At 38.6% G+C, this 16793-nt stretch overlaps 1 protein-coding gene across 2 annotated transcripts in view; it reads right to left on the bottom strand.

Moving 5' to 3' along the window:
• The window catches only part of CCDC126 (coiled-coil domain containing 126), a 54392-nt gene that overhangs the window by 11232 nt on the left and 26367 nt on the right, over positions 1 to 16793 (bottom strand). For both annotated transcript variants that reach the window (XM_032643840.1, XM_032643839.1), the window contains one exon: positions 15235 to 15623. In XM_032643840.1, the coding sequence (XP_032499731.1) occupies positions 15235 to 15472 (238 nt within the window). In that variant the 5' untranslated portion in view covers positions 15473 to 15623. The remainder of the gene's footprint in view (positions 1 to 15234; positions 15624 to 16793) is intronic.

The following is a 16793-nucleotide window of genomic DNA, read 5'->3' as shown; positions in this document are numbered from 1 at the left end:
TATGTCAAAGAGTGTTCTTCCTATGTTTTCCTATAAGAGTTTTATAGTGTCTGGTTTTACATTTAGGTCTCTAATCCATTTTAAGTTTATTTTTGTGTATGGTGTTAGGGAGTGTTCTAATTTTATTCTTTTACATGTAGCTGTCCAGTTTTCCCAGCACCACTTATTGAAGAGACTGTCTTTTCTCCATTGTATATCCTTGCTTCCTTTGTCATAGATTAGTTGACCATAGATGTGTGGGTTTATCTCTGGGCTTTCTATCTTGTTCCATGGATCTGTGTTTCTATTTCGGTGCCAGTACCATGCTGTCTTGATTATTGTAGCTCTGTAATATAGTCTAAAGTCAGGGAGTCTGATTCCTCCAGCTCCGTTTCTTTCCTTCAAGACTGCTTTGACTATTCGGGGTCTTTTGTGTCTCCATACAAATTTTAAGATTTTTTGTTCTAGTTCCATGAAAAATTCCACTGGTAATCTGATAGGGATCGCATTGAATCTGTAGATTGATTTGGGTAGTACAGTCATTTTCACAATACTGATTCTTCCAATCCAAGAACATGGTATGTCTCTCCATCTGTTGGTATCATCTTTAATTTCTTTCATCGGTGTCTTATAGTTTTCTGCATACAGGTCTTTTGCCTCCCTAGGTAGGTTTATTCCCAGGTATTTTATTCTTTTTGTTGCAATGGTAAATGGGAGTGTTTCCTTAATTCCTCTTTCAGATTTTTCATCATTAGTGTATAGGAATGCAAGAGATTTCTGTGCATTAATTTTGTATCCTGCAACTTTACCAAATTCATTGATTAGCTCTACTTGCTTTCTGGTGGCATATTTAGGATTCTCTACGTATAGTATCATGTCATCTGTCAAGAGTGACAGTTTTGCTTCTTCTTTTCCGATTTGTATCCCTTTTATTTCTTTTTCTTCTCTGACTGCTGTGGCTAGGACTTCCAAAACTATGTTGAATAATAGTGGTGAGAGTGGACATCCTTGTCTTGTTCCTAATCTTAGAGGAAATGCTTTCAGTTTTTCACCATTGAAAATGATGTTTGCTGTGGGTTTGTCGTATATGGCCTTTATTACATTGAGGCAGGTTCCCTCTATGCCCACTTTCTGGAGAGTTTGTATCATAAATGGGTGTTGAATTTTGTCAAAAGCTTTTTCTGCATCTACTGAGATGATCATATGGTTTTTACTCTTCAGTTTGTTAAAGTGGTATATCATATTGATTGATATGCATGTATGGAGGAATCCTTGCATCCCTGGGATAAATTCCACTTGATCATGGTGTATGATCCTTTTACTGTGTTGTTGGATTCTGTTTGCTAGTATTTTGTTGAGGATTTTGGCATCTATATTCATCAGAATTCATTCATGATATTGGCCTGTAATTTTCTTTTTTTGTCGTATCTTTGTCTGATTTCATTATCAGGGTGATGGTGGCCTCATAGAATGAGTTTGGGAGTGTTCCTTCCTCTGCAATTTTTTGGAAGAGTTTGAGAAGGATGGGTGTTAGGTCTTCTCTGAATGTTTGATAGAATTCACCTATGAAGCCATCTGGTCCTGGACTTTTGTTTGCTGAAAGATTTTTAATCACAGTTTCGATTTCATTACTTGTGATTCGTCTGTTCATATTTTCTATTTCTTCGTGGTTCAGTCTTGGTAGGTTATACCTTTCTAAGAATTTATCCATTTCTTCCAGGTTGTCCATTTTATTGGCATAGAGTTGCTTGTAGTAGTCTCTTAGGATGGTTTGTATTTCTGCCATGTCTGTTGTAACTTCTTTTTCAATTCTAATTTTATTGATTTGAGTGCTCTCCCTCTTTTTCTTGATGGATCTGGCTAATGGTTTTTCAATTTTGTTTATATTCTCAAAGAACCAGCTTTTAGTGTTACTGATCTTTGCTATTGTTTTCTTTGTTGCTATTTATTTCTGCTCTGTTCTTTATGATTTCATTCCTTCTGCTAACTTTGGGCTTTGTTTGTTCTTCTTTCCCTAGTTCCTTTAGGTGTAAGGTTAGATTGTTTGAGATTTTTCTTGTTTCTTGAGGTAGGCATGTATGGCTATAAACTTCCCTCTTAGAACTGCTTTTGCTGCATCCCTTAGGTTTTGGATCGTTTTGTTTTCATTGTCATTTGTCTCTAGGTACTTTTTGATTTCCTCTTTGATTTCTTCAGTGATCTCTTGGTTATTTAGTAACGTATTGTTTAGCCTCCACGTGTTTATGTTTTTTACGTTTTTTTCCCTGTAATTCATTTCTCATCTCAGAGCTTTGTGGTCAGAAAAGATGCTTGATGTGACTTCAATTTTCTTAAATTTACTGAGGCTTGATTTGTGACCCAAGATGTGATCCACCTGGAGAATGTTCCATGCGCACTGGAGAAGAAAGTGTAACCTGTTTTTAGATGAAATGTCCTATAAATATCAATTAAATCTATCTGGTCTATTGTGTCATTTAAAGCTTCTGTTTCCTTATTTATTTTCATTTTTGGATGATCTGTCCATTGGTGTGAGGTGTTAAAGTCCCCCCCACTATTATTCTGTTACTGTCAATATCCCCTTTTATAGCTGATAGCAGTTGCCTTAAGTATTGAGGTGCTCCTATGCTGGGTGCATATATAATTGTTATATCTTCCTCTTGGATTGATCCCTTTATCATTATGTAGTGTCCTTCCTTGTTGCTTATAACATTCTTTATTTTAAAGTCTATTTTATCTGATATGAGTATTGCTATTCCAGCTTTCTTTTGATTTCCAATATCTTTTTCCATCCCCTCACTTTCAGTCTGTATGTGTCCCTAGGTCTGAAGTGGGTCTCTTGTAGACAGCATATAGACGGGTCTTGTTTTTGTATCCATTCAGCAAGCCTGTGTCCTTTGGTTGGAACATTTAATCCATTCACATTTAACGTAATTATCAATATGTATGTTCCTATGACTATTTTCTTAATTGTTTTGGGTTTGTTTTTGTAGGTCCTTTTCTTCTGTTGTGTTTCCCACTTAGAGAAGTTCCTTTAGCATTTGTTGTAGAGCTGGTTTGGTGGTGCTGAATTCTGTTAGCTTTTGCTTGTCTGTAAAGCTTTTGATTTCTCCGTTGAATCTGATTGAGATCCTTGCCGGGTAGAGTAATCTTGGTTGTAGGTTCTTCCCTTTCATCACTTTAAGTATATCATGCCACTCCATTCTGGCTTGTAGAGTTTTTGCTGAGAACTCAGCTGTTAACCTTATGGGAGTTCCCTTGTTTGTTATTTGTCATTTTTCCCTTGCTGCTTTCAATAATTTTTCTTTGTCTTTAACTTTTACCAATTTGATTACTATGTGTCTTGGCATGTTTCTCCTTGGGTTTATCCTGTATGGGACTCTCTGCGCTTCCTGGACTTGGGTGGCTATTTCCCACGTTAGGGAAGTTTTCTACTATAATCTCTTCAAATATTTTCTCTGGACCTTTCTGTCTCTCTTCTCCTTCTGGGACCCCTATAATGCGAATATTGCTGCATTTAATGTTGGCCCAGAGGTCTCTTAGGCTGTCTTCATTCCTCTTCATTCTTTTTTCTTTATTCTGTTCCGCAGCAGTGAATTCCATCGTTCTGTCTTCCAGGTCACTTATCTGTTCTTCTGCCTCAGTTATTCTGCTATTGATTCCTTCTAGTGTAGCTTTCATTTCAGTTATTGTATTATTCATCTGTTTCTTCGTTCTTTAATTCTTCTAGGTCTTTATTAAACATTTCTTGCATCTTCTCCATCTTTGCCTCCATTCTTTTTCTGAGGTCCTGGATCATCTTCACCATCATTATTCTGAGTTCTTTTTCTGGAAGGTTGCCTATCTCCACTTCATTTAGTTGTTTTTCTTCGGTTTTATCTTGTTCCTTCATCTGGTACACAGCCCTCTGCCTTTTCATTTCGTCTATCTTTCTGTGAATGTGGTTTTTGTTCCATAGGCTGCAGGATTGTAGTTCTTCTTGCTTCTGCTGTCTGCCCTCTGGTGGATGAGGCTATCTAAGAGGCTTGTGCAAGTTTCCTGATGGGAGGGACTGGTGGTGGGTAGAACTGGCTGTTGCTCTCCTGGGCAGAGCTCAGTAAAACTTAAACCTGCCTGACTGATGCATGGGGCTGCGTTCCCTCCCTGTTGGTTGTTTGGCTTGAGGCAACCCAACACTGGAGCCTACCTGGGCTCTTTGGTGGGGCTAATGGCGGACTCTGGGAGTGCTCACCCCAAGGAGTACTTCCCAGGACTTCTGCTGCCAGTGTCCTTCTCCCCATGGTGAGCCACAGCCCCACCACCACCACCTCTGCAGGAGATCCTCCAACACTAGCAGGTAGGTCTGGTTCAGTCTCCCCAGGGGTCACTGCTCCTTCCCCTGGGTCCCGATGTGCACACTACTTTGTGTGTGCCCTCCAAGAGTGGAGTCTCTGTTTCCCCCAGTCCTGTTGAAGTCCTGCAATCAAATCCCACTAGCCTTCAAAGTCTGATTCTCTAGGAATTCCTCCTCCTGTTGCCAGATCCCCCAGTTGGGAAGCCTGACGTGGGTCTCAGAACCTTCACTCCAGTGGGTGGACTTCTGTCATATAAGTGTTCTCCAGTTTGTGAGTCACCCAACCAGAAGTTATGGGATTTGATTTTACTGTGATTGCGCCCCTCCTACCATCTCATTGTGGCTTCTCCTTTGTCTTTGGATGTGGGGTATCTTTTTTGGTGAGTTCCAGTATCTTCCTGTCGATGATTGTCTAGCAGCTAGTTGTGATTCTGGTGTTCTCACAAGAGGGAGTGAGAGGACCTCCTTCTACTCTGTCACCTTGGTTCAGGGCTCATCTTAATTCTTTTTATGTGTTGTTGAATTCCATTTGCTAAGTTTTTCCTGAGGATCTACACATATATATTCATGAGGGGTATTGGTCTGTAGTTTTTAATTACCTATATCATCTTTGGTTTTGGTGTAAAGATAATACTAGCTTCATAGTTGAACTGGGAAGTGTTCCCTCCCCTTCTATTTTCTGAAAATGACTGTGTAGTATTTATACTAATTCCTATTAAAAATTTTTTTAATGAAATTTTTTTTTTAATTTATTTTTGGCTGCATTGGGTCTTCATTGCTGCATGCAGGCTTTCTCTAATTATGGTGAGTGGGGGCTACTCTTCGTTGCGGTGTGCAGGCTTCTCATTGCAGTGGTTTCTCTTGTTGCAGAACATGGGCTGTAGGTGCGCAAGCTTCAGTAGTTGTGGCACATTGGCCCTAGAGCGCATGGCCTTCAGTAGTTGTGGCCCATGGTCTCAGTAGTTGTGGCCCACAGGCCCTAGAGCACAGGCTCAATAGTTGTGGTGCATGGGCTTAGTTGCTCTGTGGCATGTGGGATCTTCCCAGACCAGGGATCAAACCCGTGTCCCCTGCATTGGCAAGTGGATTCTTAACCACTGTGCCACCAGGGATGTCCCCTATTAAAATTTCTGATAGAATTCTCCAGTGAAACCATCTGGGCCTGAAGATTTCTTTTTTGTAAGTTCTTGAACTATAAGTCAATTTCCCTAACAGTTACAGACATATCTCGCTTTATTTCACTTTGCAAATATTGCATTTTTTACAAACTGACAGTTTGTGGTAACCCTGTGCCAAGTGAGTCTATCAGTGTCATTTTTCCAACAGCATCTGCTCTCTTCACAGCTCTTTGTCACATTTTGGTAATTCTTGCAATATTTAAACTTTTTCATTATTACTGTATTTGTTATGGTGATCTGCGATCAGATGTGCAGATGTAGTAGAAACAGCAAGAGAACTAGAATTAGAAGTAGAGACTGAAGATGTAACTGAAATCATGCAATCTCATGATAAAAAAAAAAAACTTTAATGAATGAGGAGTTGCTTCTTACGGTTGAGCAAAAAAAGTGGTTTCCTGACATGGAGTCTAATCCGGGTGAAGATGCTGTGAAGATAGTTGAAATCACACAAAAAGGATTTAGAATATTACATAATCTTAGTTGATGAAGCAGCAGCAGGCTTTGAGGAGTTACTCTAATACTGAAAGAAGTTCTGTGGTGGGCAAAACACTATCCAAGAGCATTGCATCAAACAGCATTGCATGCTACAGAGAAATCATCTGTCAAAGAGTCAAGTGATGTGGCAAACTTCATTGCTGTCTTATGTTAAGAAACTGCCACAGCCTCCCCACCCTTCAGCAGCCATGGATATCAAAGCAAAACCCTCCACCAGTAAAAAAAAAAAAAAAAAATTATGACTTGTAGAAGGCTCAGATGATGGTTAGCATTTTTTTGCAATAAAGAACTTTTTAATTAAAGTGGATACATTTGGCTTTTTAGACATAGTACTATTTCACATTTAATAAACTATAGTGTAAACGTAATTTTTACATGTGCTGGGAAACCGAAAACTTCACGTGACTTGCTCTATTGCAGCGGTATGGAACGGAGTATCTCTGAGGTATGCCTGTATACGGCTATTCAAATTATCTATTCCGGGCTTCCCTGGTGGCGCAGTGGTTGAGAGTCCGCCTGCCGATGCAGGGGACGCGGGTTCGTGCCCCGGACCGGGAAGATCCCACATGCCGCGGAGCGGCTGGGCCCGTGAGCCATGGCCGCTGGGCCTGCGCGTCCGGAGCCTATGCCCCGCAACGGGAGAGGCCACAACAGTGAGAGGCCCGCATACCGCAAAAAAAAAAAAAAACAAAAAAAAAAAAACAAAAAAAAAACAAAAACAAATTATCTATTCCATACTGGGTGAGTGTGCTAGTTTGTGTTTTTTGAGAAACTGACCCCTTTCATATAAGTTATAGTGTTTATGTGTAGAGCTGTTCATAATAGTCTCTTATTATGATTTTGATGTCTGCAGGTTCTGCAGTGACACTCACTTTTTCATTCCTGATATTGGCAAATTATTTTTGGTCAGTGTTGCTAGAAGTTTGTCAGTTTTTTCCCCCACCTTTCAAAAGAAAAGCTGTTACGCTGTTTTCTCTGTTTTTCTATCAATTTCATTTATTTCTGTTCTTTATCGTTTCCTTCCTTCTGCTTTGATCTGGGTTTGTTTTCCTCAAGAACCTAGGTTCTTGAGGTGGGAGCTTAGATTATGGATTTAAGACTTTTCCTCTTTTCTAAAGTATGCACTCTTTTCTAAGGTATGTACTTTTCTAAAGTAAACTTCCCTCTCAGCATACTTTAGCTGTGTCCCACAATTTTTATGTTGTATTTTCATTTAGATCAGTGCATTTTTTAAAATTTCCCTTGAGACTTCCTCTTTAACTTACAGATTATTTAGAAGTGTGTTATTTAATTTCTATTTGGAGATTTTCCTATTATCACTCTGTTATTAATTTCTAGTTTCAGTTCACTGCAGTCACAGAATACACTCTTTATGATTTCAATTCTTTTAAATTTGTTGAGATTTGTTTTATGGCCAAGGGTATCTTTTTGGGTGAATGTTCCATGGACTGTTAAAAAACATGTATATCCTCCTGTTGCTGATGGAGCTTCTGTGTATGTAACTAAGATTCCACTGATTAGATTGCATTCTTCAGATCTTCTGTATCTTTGCAGATTTTCTGTCTAGTTCTATCAGTTCCTGAGCAAGGAGTGTTTTAAATTCTCAACTATAATTGCGGATTTATCTATTTTTACTTTCAGTTCTATCATTTTTGTAGATACATTTAGGATTGTTATTTCTTCTGGGTGGGCTGACCGTTTTATGATTATATAATTTAATTCTCTGACTCTGGTAGTTTTCTTTGCTCTGATGTCTATTTTACCTGTTATTAATGCAGCCACTCCTGCTTTCCTTTGATCAATGTTTGCATCTCTTTTCCCATCGTTTTACTTTCAGCCAGCCAGTATCATTAAATTTGAAGTGACTTTCTTGTAGACAGCACATACTTGGGTCATGTTTTTTAATTCAGTCTGCCAATGTCCTCTAACTAGCATATTTAGAACATTTATAATTAATGTAATTTTGATATATTAGGACTTAAGTCTGACATTTCATCTTTTGTGTTGTTGGTTCTGTTTTTCACTTCCTTGTTTTCTTTTTCCTGCCTTCCTATGGGTTATTTGAATATTTTTTAGAATTCTTATTTTTCTGTAGGGTTTTTAAATGTCTCTCTTTGTATAGTTTTAGTTATTGTTCTAGATATTACATCATGTACATAATGTGCCACAGTCATTTTACCAATTTGAGTGAGCTTTACCTCTCTTTACCATCTGTGATGGTTCATTTTGGGTCAGCTTGGCTAGGCTATGGTACCTAGACAAATCTACCAGTCTAGATGTTGCTGTGAAGGTAGTTTTTAGATGTGATTAGCACTTAAACCAGTACACTTTCAGTAAAGCAGATTATTTACCATAATGTGGGTGGACTTCATCTAATAAGCTGAAGAGCTTAAAAAAAAAAGACTAAGGTTCCTGGAACAGGAAAGAATTCTGCCCCCAGGCTGACTGCCTTCAGACTCAGGACTGGAACACTGGCTCTTGCCAGAATTTTCAGCCTGCCCTGCAGATCTTGGACTTCCCAGGCCCATAACAGCATGAGCCAGTTTCTTCAAGTCCATCTCTCCCTCTCCCTGCTCTGTTTCTATCAAAAACCCTAATACACCATCTTTTTACCCTACTTCATTTATAAGATACTGCCTTAAATATTTCTTCTTCATACATTTAGAAGGCAATGTTACAATTTTTGCTTCAACTATCATAATTTAGAAAACTCAAGAAGGAAAGGAACCTATTGACCTACCCTTATTTTTATTTACTGTGTTCTTTCCTTCCTGATTGTTCCAAGGTTCCTCCTTTTTATCATTTCTTTTCTGTTGAGAGAACTTCCTTTAGCCTTCTTCTCTTAGGGTAGGTCTGCTGGTGGCAATTTTTTTTTTTTTTTTTTTTTTGCGGTTCGCGGGCCTCTCACTGTTGTGGCCTCTCCCGTTGCGGAGCACAGGCTCCAGACGCGCAGGCTCAGCGGCCATGGCTCACGGGTCCAGCCGCTCCGCGGCATGTGGGATCTTCCCAGACCGGGGCACGAACCCGTGTCCCCTGCATTGGCAGGCGGACTCTCAACCCCTGCGCCACCAGGGAAGCCCTGGTGGCAATTTTTTTCCTTCATCTAAGAAATATCTTTGATTTCCCTTAATTCCTAAAGGATATTTTCACCGGGTATAGAATTCTAGAATGATAGCTCTTTTCTTTAAGCACTTAAAACAAAATATGCCACCTATTTCTGGCCTTGATGGCTTCTGATGAGAAATCTACTGTCATTTGAATTGTTTTGTCACTATAAGTGTCATTTTTCTCTAGGTGCCTTTTTTAAAAAATAAGTTTATTTATTTTTATTTTTGGCTGCATTGGGTCTTTGTTGCCGTGCACAGGCTTCTCATTGCAGTGGCTTCTCTTGTTGCAGAGCACGGGCTCTAGGCACGAGGGCTTCAGTATTTGTGGCTTGCGGGCTCTAGAGTACAGGCTCAGTAGTTGTGGCGCACAGGCTTAGTTGCTCCACGGCATGTGGGATCTTCCCAGACCAGAACTGGAACCCATGTCCCCTGCATTGGCAGGTGGATTCCTAACCACTGGACCACCAGGGAAGTCCCTCTAGGTGCTTTAAAAATTTTTTCTTTTCCAGATGCCTTTTTAAGTTCTCAGAAGCTTAATTACAATGTATATTGGCGTGGACTTTTTTCAACTTATCCTACGTGGGGTTCACTCAGCTTCCTGAATCTGAGGGTCTATGTCTCTTGCAAAATTTGGGAAGTTGGTAGTCATTATTTTTTTGAGTACTTTTACAGCTCTGCCCTCATTCTCTTCTCCTTCCAAAACTCTGACAACACAAATGTAAAATCTTTTGTTATAATCCCACAGGTCCCTAAAGCACTGGGACTTTTTTTTTTTAAGTCTATTTTCCCTCTGCTGTTCAGATTGTGTAATTACATTATTCTACATTCCAGTTCACTGATTCTTTCCTCTGTCCTCTCCTTCCTGCTTTTGAGTCAATCTACTGACTCACACATTTTATTTCAATCATTGTATTTTTCAGTTCAGAATTTTCCATTTGGTTTTCCTTTATGTGCTCTATTTATCTGCTGAGACTTTCTACTTCTTTGTTGATGCTTTCTGTTCTTTCACTTGCTTTGTGTTCATTAATTCCTCATTGAAGCACTTTTAATGCCGACTGCTTAAAAACCTTTTTCAGATAACATCTGTCATTGGTTGTCTTTTTTCATTCAGTTTGAGATTTTCCTGGTTCTTGGTATGACAAGTGATTTATACTTAAAACCTGGACATTTACATATTTTGTTATGAAAGTCCAGATCTCATTTAAGCTTCCTATTTTAGGTAGTCTTCTCTGATACCACTGTGGCAGGGCAGAGGGCTGTCACCTTGTTACTACCAGGTGGAGGCAAAAGTCTAGGTTGCCACTTGGCCTCCACTGTTACCTGTGAGCTCCTCATCACTGCTGGATGGAAGTGGGAGTTCCAGGTGCCCACATACTCTTCACTGACATTGTGACGGGGATTGCTCTTTACCACTGGGCCATGGTAGAAGTCCTGACTCTCCACTAGGATTCCTCTGACATCACCCCCAGAGGGAGGGAGATGAGCACCTCATTACTGCCATGCGAGGGTGGAAGTCCTGGCTCCCCATGTGGTCTCCACTGGTACCATGTGGTGTGGGGGGAGTTTGGATGCCTCATTATAGCCTCACAAGGGGTAAGTCTATGCTCCTCACTTAGCCTTTGATCATGTGGTTGGTGGTGCAGTCACCAACTTTTTTCTGAGGTGTCTGGCTGCAGGAGAATGGTTTCCTGTCTAAAAGTTTTTTGTCGGGCTTCCCTGGTGGCGCAGTGGTTGAGAGTCCGCCTGCCGATGCAGGGGACACGGGTTCGTGCCCCGGTCCAGGAAGATCCCACATGCCGCAGAGTGACTGGGCCCGTCAGCCATGGCCGCTGAGCCTGCGCGTCTGGAGCCTGTGCTCCGCAACGGGAGAGGCCACAACAGTGAGAGGCCCAAGTACCACAAAAAAAAAAAAAGTAAAAGTTTTTTGTCTTGCTAGGCTGCCCCTTCTTTGGCTACAGAGAAAAGCCTTCTGTAGGGGTATTTATTTTATCTTGTTTTGTTTTTATCTGTGTCTGGTAGCATTTCTTAATATTCAGAAAGCATTTAAATATTAATACTGAACTGCGCTCCAATTCTCTGAAAATATTTTTGGAGTCCACTTTTTTTAAAAGTGTTCAGCAACCACAGTAGATAGTAAAACCAAAACTCTTAAAAGAAAGCAGGGTCAGACTTCAGATGGGAAAGCCTGAGGGGTTAAAAGACTGGTGTTGCTGTACATTCAGGTGTAGGAAACCACGTGTCAACTGCAACGTGTTCTATAACAGTCACTGGGCATCAGAACAAGAACCCCCAATTCACTGTTCTAGGCAAACCCCAGAATCCAAAAGATGTTACATGGGAAGAAACAAAAATCTTCTTTTCTTAGGGAAAACTAAGAATGCTGAGAATAAGACGTAAGACAGTTAGAAATGTTATCTTAAAGAGAAAGCACAAGTTACTGCTCAAGATTTACAGACAGTAATCTTTAGAGTTCAATTGATTTGTTCATGGCTTTTGCAATAGTAACAATTCATTGTAGACTAGCATTTTAAAAAATATATTAGCTTATGTTTATTTTACCAACAAGGAAAATCAGGTTAAAAAGCTCAAGGGAAGACCATTCAATAAATATTTTTGATGGACTAGCCTTTTTCTATAGTAGCAACGAAAGAAATGGGTTTTATAGATGGCTGAAAGTTCAAGTTCTCCAGAACTCATGAAATTCCCATCTTATCGTCATTCCAAATTAATGGAGGAAAGGACAGAACTTAAGTAATGAAACTAAAATAACTGGCTACCTAGTTTGGAAAAAAGACCCTGCATCTCTTACTGCTTCCATCAGAAATCTCAACTATATTACAGACATAAATGTTAAAAAAAAAAAAAAGTAATATATTAGAATGTAAGTTTTGGAAGAAACATTTTAAGCATATAACTAAACCATAAAAAATGATGTACATGTTTAACCACACAGATTTTTAAAAACAATATACCAAGTTGTTAGACAACTGAAAAATCAGAGGAAAAACATTTGCTACGTATACTGACAGCATGAATATCTTTATAAAAGATCAGTCAATTAAGAAATTTCCCAGCAGAAAAACTGACAAAGGATACAAACAATTCATTCTCACATACAAGAAATACAGAAAGCTAACAAGCAAGGAAGTCTTTCAACCTCTCCTGTAAACAAAGAAATGCAAAAGCAAACAATTAGAAGCCATTTAAAATTAAATAGAATGGGTACAGTGGGGAGAAACTGGCACTTTCGGACTTCCCTGGTGGTGCAGTGGTTAAGAATCCACCTGCCAATGCAGGGGACACGGGTTTGAGCCCTGGTCCAGGAAGATCCCACATGCTGCGGAGCAACTAAGCCCGTGCGCCACAACTACTGAGCATGCGTTCAAGAGCCCGCGAGCCACAACTACTGAAGCCCGCGCAGCTGGAGCCCGAGCTCCCCAACAAGAGAAGCCACTGCAATGAGAAGCCTGCGCATCGCAACAAAGAGCAGCCCCCGTTCGCCACAACTAGAGAAAGCCCAAGCGCAGCAATGAAGACCCAATGCAGCCATAAATAAATTAAATAAATAAATAAATCTATTAAAAAATAAGAAAAAGAAACCGGCACTTTCACTCTGCTGGGAGAATGGTAGTAGGGCTGGTAGAGCCACCCTGGAGGGCAATCTGACAAGTGTCTATTAAATTTAACATGCATACCTTCAGCCACCTTGAGGAAAGCTATCCTTCTGAAACATTCACACAAACATAAAATGCCCACACATTTATCACTCACACATATACTTCATATACACAGATACACATATATCACAGCACTAAATCCAGCACACAAGGTTACCAATAAATTATCCATTACTACAGAATAAGCAGGAAAAAAGGAATATTTATAAAATGAAACAATGTTAAGTCACTAAAAAGATGAGACAGACCTATCTGTAATAACATGGAAAGATATCTACAACAATTAAGTGAAAACAAATAAGCTGCAAACCAGTATATATAGTACAATCCTATTTTCAAAATAAAACAATGTGCTTGACGAACAATGTGTCTGCAAACTACGGCTGGTTGGCTGCCTGTCTTTGTAAAAAAGTTTTACTGGAACATAGCCATGTTCATTTATTGAAAAGGAGACCACATGACCCACAAAGCTGAAAATATTTACTATTTAGCCCTATAAGAAAAAGTGTGCTATCCCCGATATATGCCAAATTAACTGACATTCTCTCTGTGCTCTACTTTTACTTATATATGTTGTACATTTCTATAATATTTGAATGCTTTAATAATTTTTTTATAATCAGAAATAAGCAAAAAACATTTCAGGGAATTGGTTAAATACCGTGTGGCCATTAAATGATGCAGGCATATATTCATTGATATTGAAATATCTCCACCATACATTAAATTTTAAAACACCGTTTATAGGATACCATGTGTATATGAGTCTCATTTTGCTTTCAAAACTGAGCTGTTAGACACAGCTGGGCAGCATAGAACAGCTACCTTTTAAAATATCACAGTTATTTTGTTCAAGCGGAAAGAATTTTTTTCCAAGTATTTCTCTTGTTCCAAAAGAACTGCTTCTTCATTGTTTCTATCAGTGTCCTTGAACTAAGCAGAATGCAAAACAATACAACATCTACTACATGTGTATCTGCCACAAGTACCTCCATCTCCGTTTACACCAACTCCTTCATCTCTAGTCATCGATATTTGATCCTCAAGAGCCAATGCAGACTAACCCTCATCACTTCAAAGACACCATCATAAGTGGGAAAAGAAAAAACAGAAAGTGTCTTGGGCATTCCCCGATAAAGATGGTAAACTCAACCAAGGCACTTAACCTCTGCTGACTGTGGCTACCCTACCAAAATAGTAAAGGTGTTTTTTTCTCTTTTTTTAAAAAAGCATAAATCTATGGGGCCAAAACAAAGATAGCAAGAGAGGAGACAACAGCAACAGAACTCCAGAAGCTGGAAAGCATATGGATGAGTGTTAACTGATTTAGCAGACCTGAAAAACTTGGATATTAAAAGAGAAACTAAAAAGAAATTGAAAAAATAAGAAAAATCAAACAGCAATTCATTTTTCTCCACAGAAGCCCACCCCGAAAAGGCCCAGAAACAGCTGCACCAGGTACCAATGAAAATAGGGTGAAAAGGCGACCAAAAACAGAAGGAATGGGTGAAAATTTATCTATAAAGCAATTTGATTTCTAAACTTTTTTTTACCACTCCAAACTAGACAACAGCCGCTCCATCACTGCAGAAAATGTGAGATGTGTTTTTGGAAGCCAGTAAAACATTTAAGGGCCTGGGCACCAAACTGAAAACTGGGGAAGTAAGTGAAATTCAGATAGTGAGTGCTGAGGCTACCCCTCCTCCCCCACCCTTTTCCTCCCATTCAGATCCCACACACCTGGAGGCATATACATCCTGCAAGAGACTGGAAGTCCTTCTCTAGAGAATCTGACCAGCCCAAGAGAAAAGACCTAAATATACTAATATATACCAAAAAAATAGACACTGATATTATGTAGTAAAGAATTTGGCTGGCCTTTGTCCCAGGTTCCTGGGAGGTAGCCTCCAAAAGCCTGGAAGTTCCTGACTCATTGTCTTTGTTATTCATGGTGGGCCCCTAGATAGTTTGTGCTGAGATAACTCAGAATGGGCGTTCGCCATGTCAGAAAGACCAACCCTGCGATTAGAGGGTTAGGGCTTTTCAGTTGGGGGAGGCAGGGGAGACCAGGAAATTGAGTTCAACCAAGTGGCTAATGATTCAATCATATCTACACAATAAAACATCAATAAAAATACTAATTACGTAGAAAAAAGTCATTATTTTAGAGATACACATGGAAATATCTAGCAGTGAAATGTCACAATTTTTAATTTAAATATTCTCCAAAAATTGGAGAAAACAAATATTGCAAGATGTTTAAATTGTTAAAATCTAAGTGATGGATATATGGGTATTTATCATGTTTCTATTTTTCAGTACATTTGAAATTTTTCATAATAAAAAGTCAAGATAAAGCTACTTTGGGAACACCTGTGCATGAAGTAGTGAGTTGGATTTCCATGACTATCTTTAAATGGGGACAGGATGAAGAGGAGAAAACTAGGAATATTCTACCATTATCTTACCATATCCTGCCATAGAAGCGCCATTCTCGACATCCACTGTGTTCTTATTTTCCTCTGCTAGAGCTTTAACGTATCTTTTGCTTAAATCTAGTATTTGTTCACGTAACTTGACACTGCTTTGATGTCTTGGTTGTTGAAAAGTATAGTGCAGTAACATCAATCCCCAAATGAGTCCAAATATAAGCAACAGTAAACTCAATTTCTGGGACATATTTTTTCTTGAGATTGTAAAAATCATTTCTGATGAAGCAAACAGACTCAATTGAAAAACGGTAACTAGAGGCAAGCCACCAAACAATCAAGACTTTTCAAAGAAGAAAGAAAAAAATCTCCTCCTCTAATGTATACTCTTCATCTTCAGCAAGGTTGCCTCCAACTCTCAATTAACTCTGTAAAATTGAGAAGAAAAAAGGTGATTAGTCTTAACCTGCATCAGTAACAGAATAGACAATGACAGATAAGAAGAGATTCTATAAACAGTTTTTATTTGGAACTGGATCATCTTCTTTGATAACTTTCTCTACCACTAAATAAGCTTCTGGGTCTTTTATCAGCCCCATTTACACAGCTCTTCGACAATTTAAACTAGAAATAAATGTCAATTCATTAAAACTACCTGAAAGAAATGCCACCATGGTCACAAAATTCTTTGAATGACTTCTTATCATTTGTAACTAAAACTATGGATATATAAGATTTATAGCAGATCTCAGCTCATTCAAATACAGGTCACCAACCTAAATGTGTAAAAGCAATTCCTCCTCCTCCTCCTTTAAAAAGAAAAAAGAGGTTGATGCCAAAATGAAAGTAAGAAATAAGGAAAGGTGAAAAAAAAAAAAAAGAAATAAGGAAAGGTGAAACAGACTGGAAGATGAAAAAGGCGGTCTGACTTAAAAAAAAAACAAAAACAAAAAAAAACCCACAATATAAATAAGAATGCCAGTATCTGAAAATGTCACTAGAAAATACTACTAATGGCGATGAGATAATCTTAAAAAGCATCCAATCTTAAGTTGGAAAATAAGCTGTAATTTCTAAGTTCACACTTTTAAGTTTATACCAGACATGACATGTGCTAAAACAGGTAGAAATTTTTTTTTACCTTTCCAAATTTACAATTCTAAATTTTAAATAATGCAGGTATTTTTATAATTTATAATTTAAGGAAAAATTGAAAGGTTATACTTCAGTTTTTTAAAAAAGAGAAAGGTAATGACCATCATGGAATCTTCAAACACCTGGACAGTAACAATGTGCGTGAATCACCAAAGTGTCCAGTGAAGAAAACTCTTCAATTACGTCTAATGGAGTAAAATTCGTTAGGAAGAAATATACCTGGAGTCAAAAAGTGCATTTAACAGCTTAATGAAAATAATCTTAAGAACTTTTTAACTTCCTAGAGTAGTATGGTCAAATAAAACATACTAATTCTAACCCACTTAATAGGGTATAATCAGTGACCTAAAAAAATCTAGTTTGAGGATAATAAGACTAGAAATGAATACAGTATCAATAAAGGTGAAGCACCCAATCATTTTCAACACATATTTATGAGTCAG

The sequence above is a fragment of the Phocoena sinus genome, chromosome 9 (genome assembly GCF_008692025.1).
Source record: "Phocoena sinus isolate mPhoSin1 chromosome 9, mPhoSin1.pri, whole genome shotgun sequence".
NCBI classification, from domain to species: domain Eukaryota; kingdom Metazoa; phylum Chordata; class Mammalia; order Artiodactyla; family Phocoenidae; genus Phocoena; species Phocoena sinus.
Note: the sequence above shows the minus strand (reverse complement) of the source record. Positions and strands in the feature narration are given on the sequence as shown.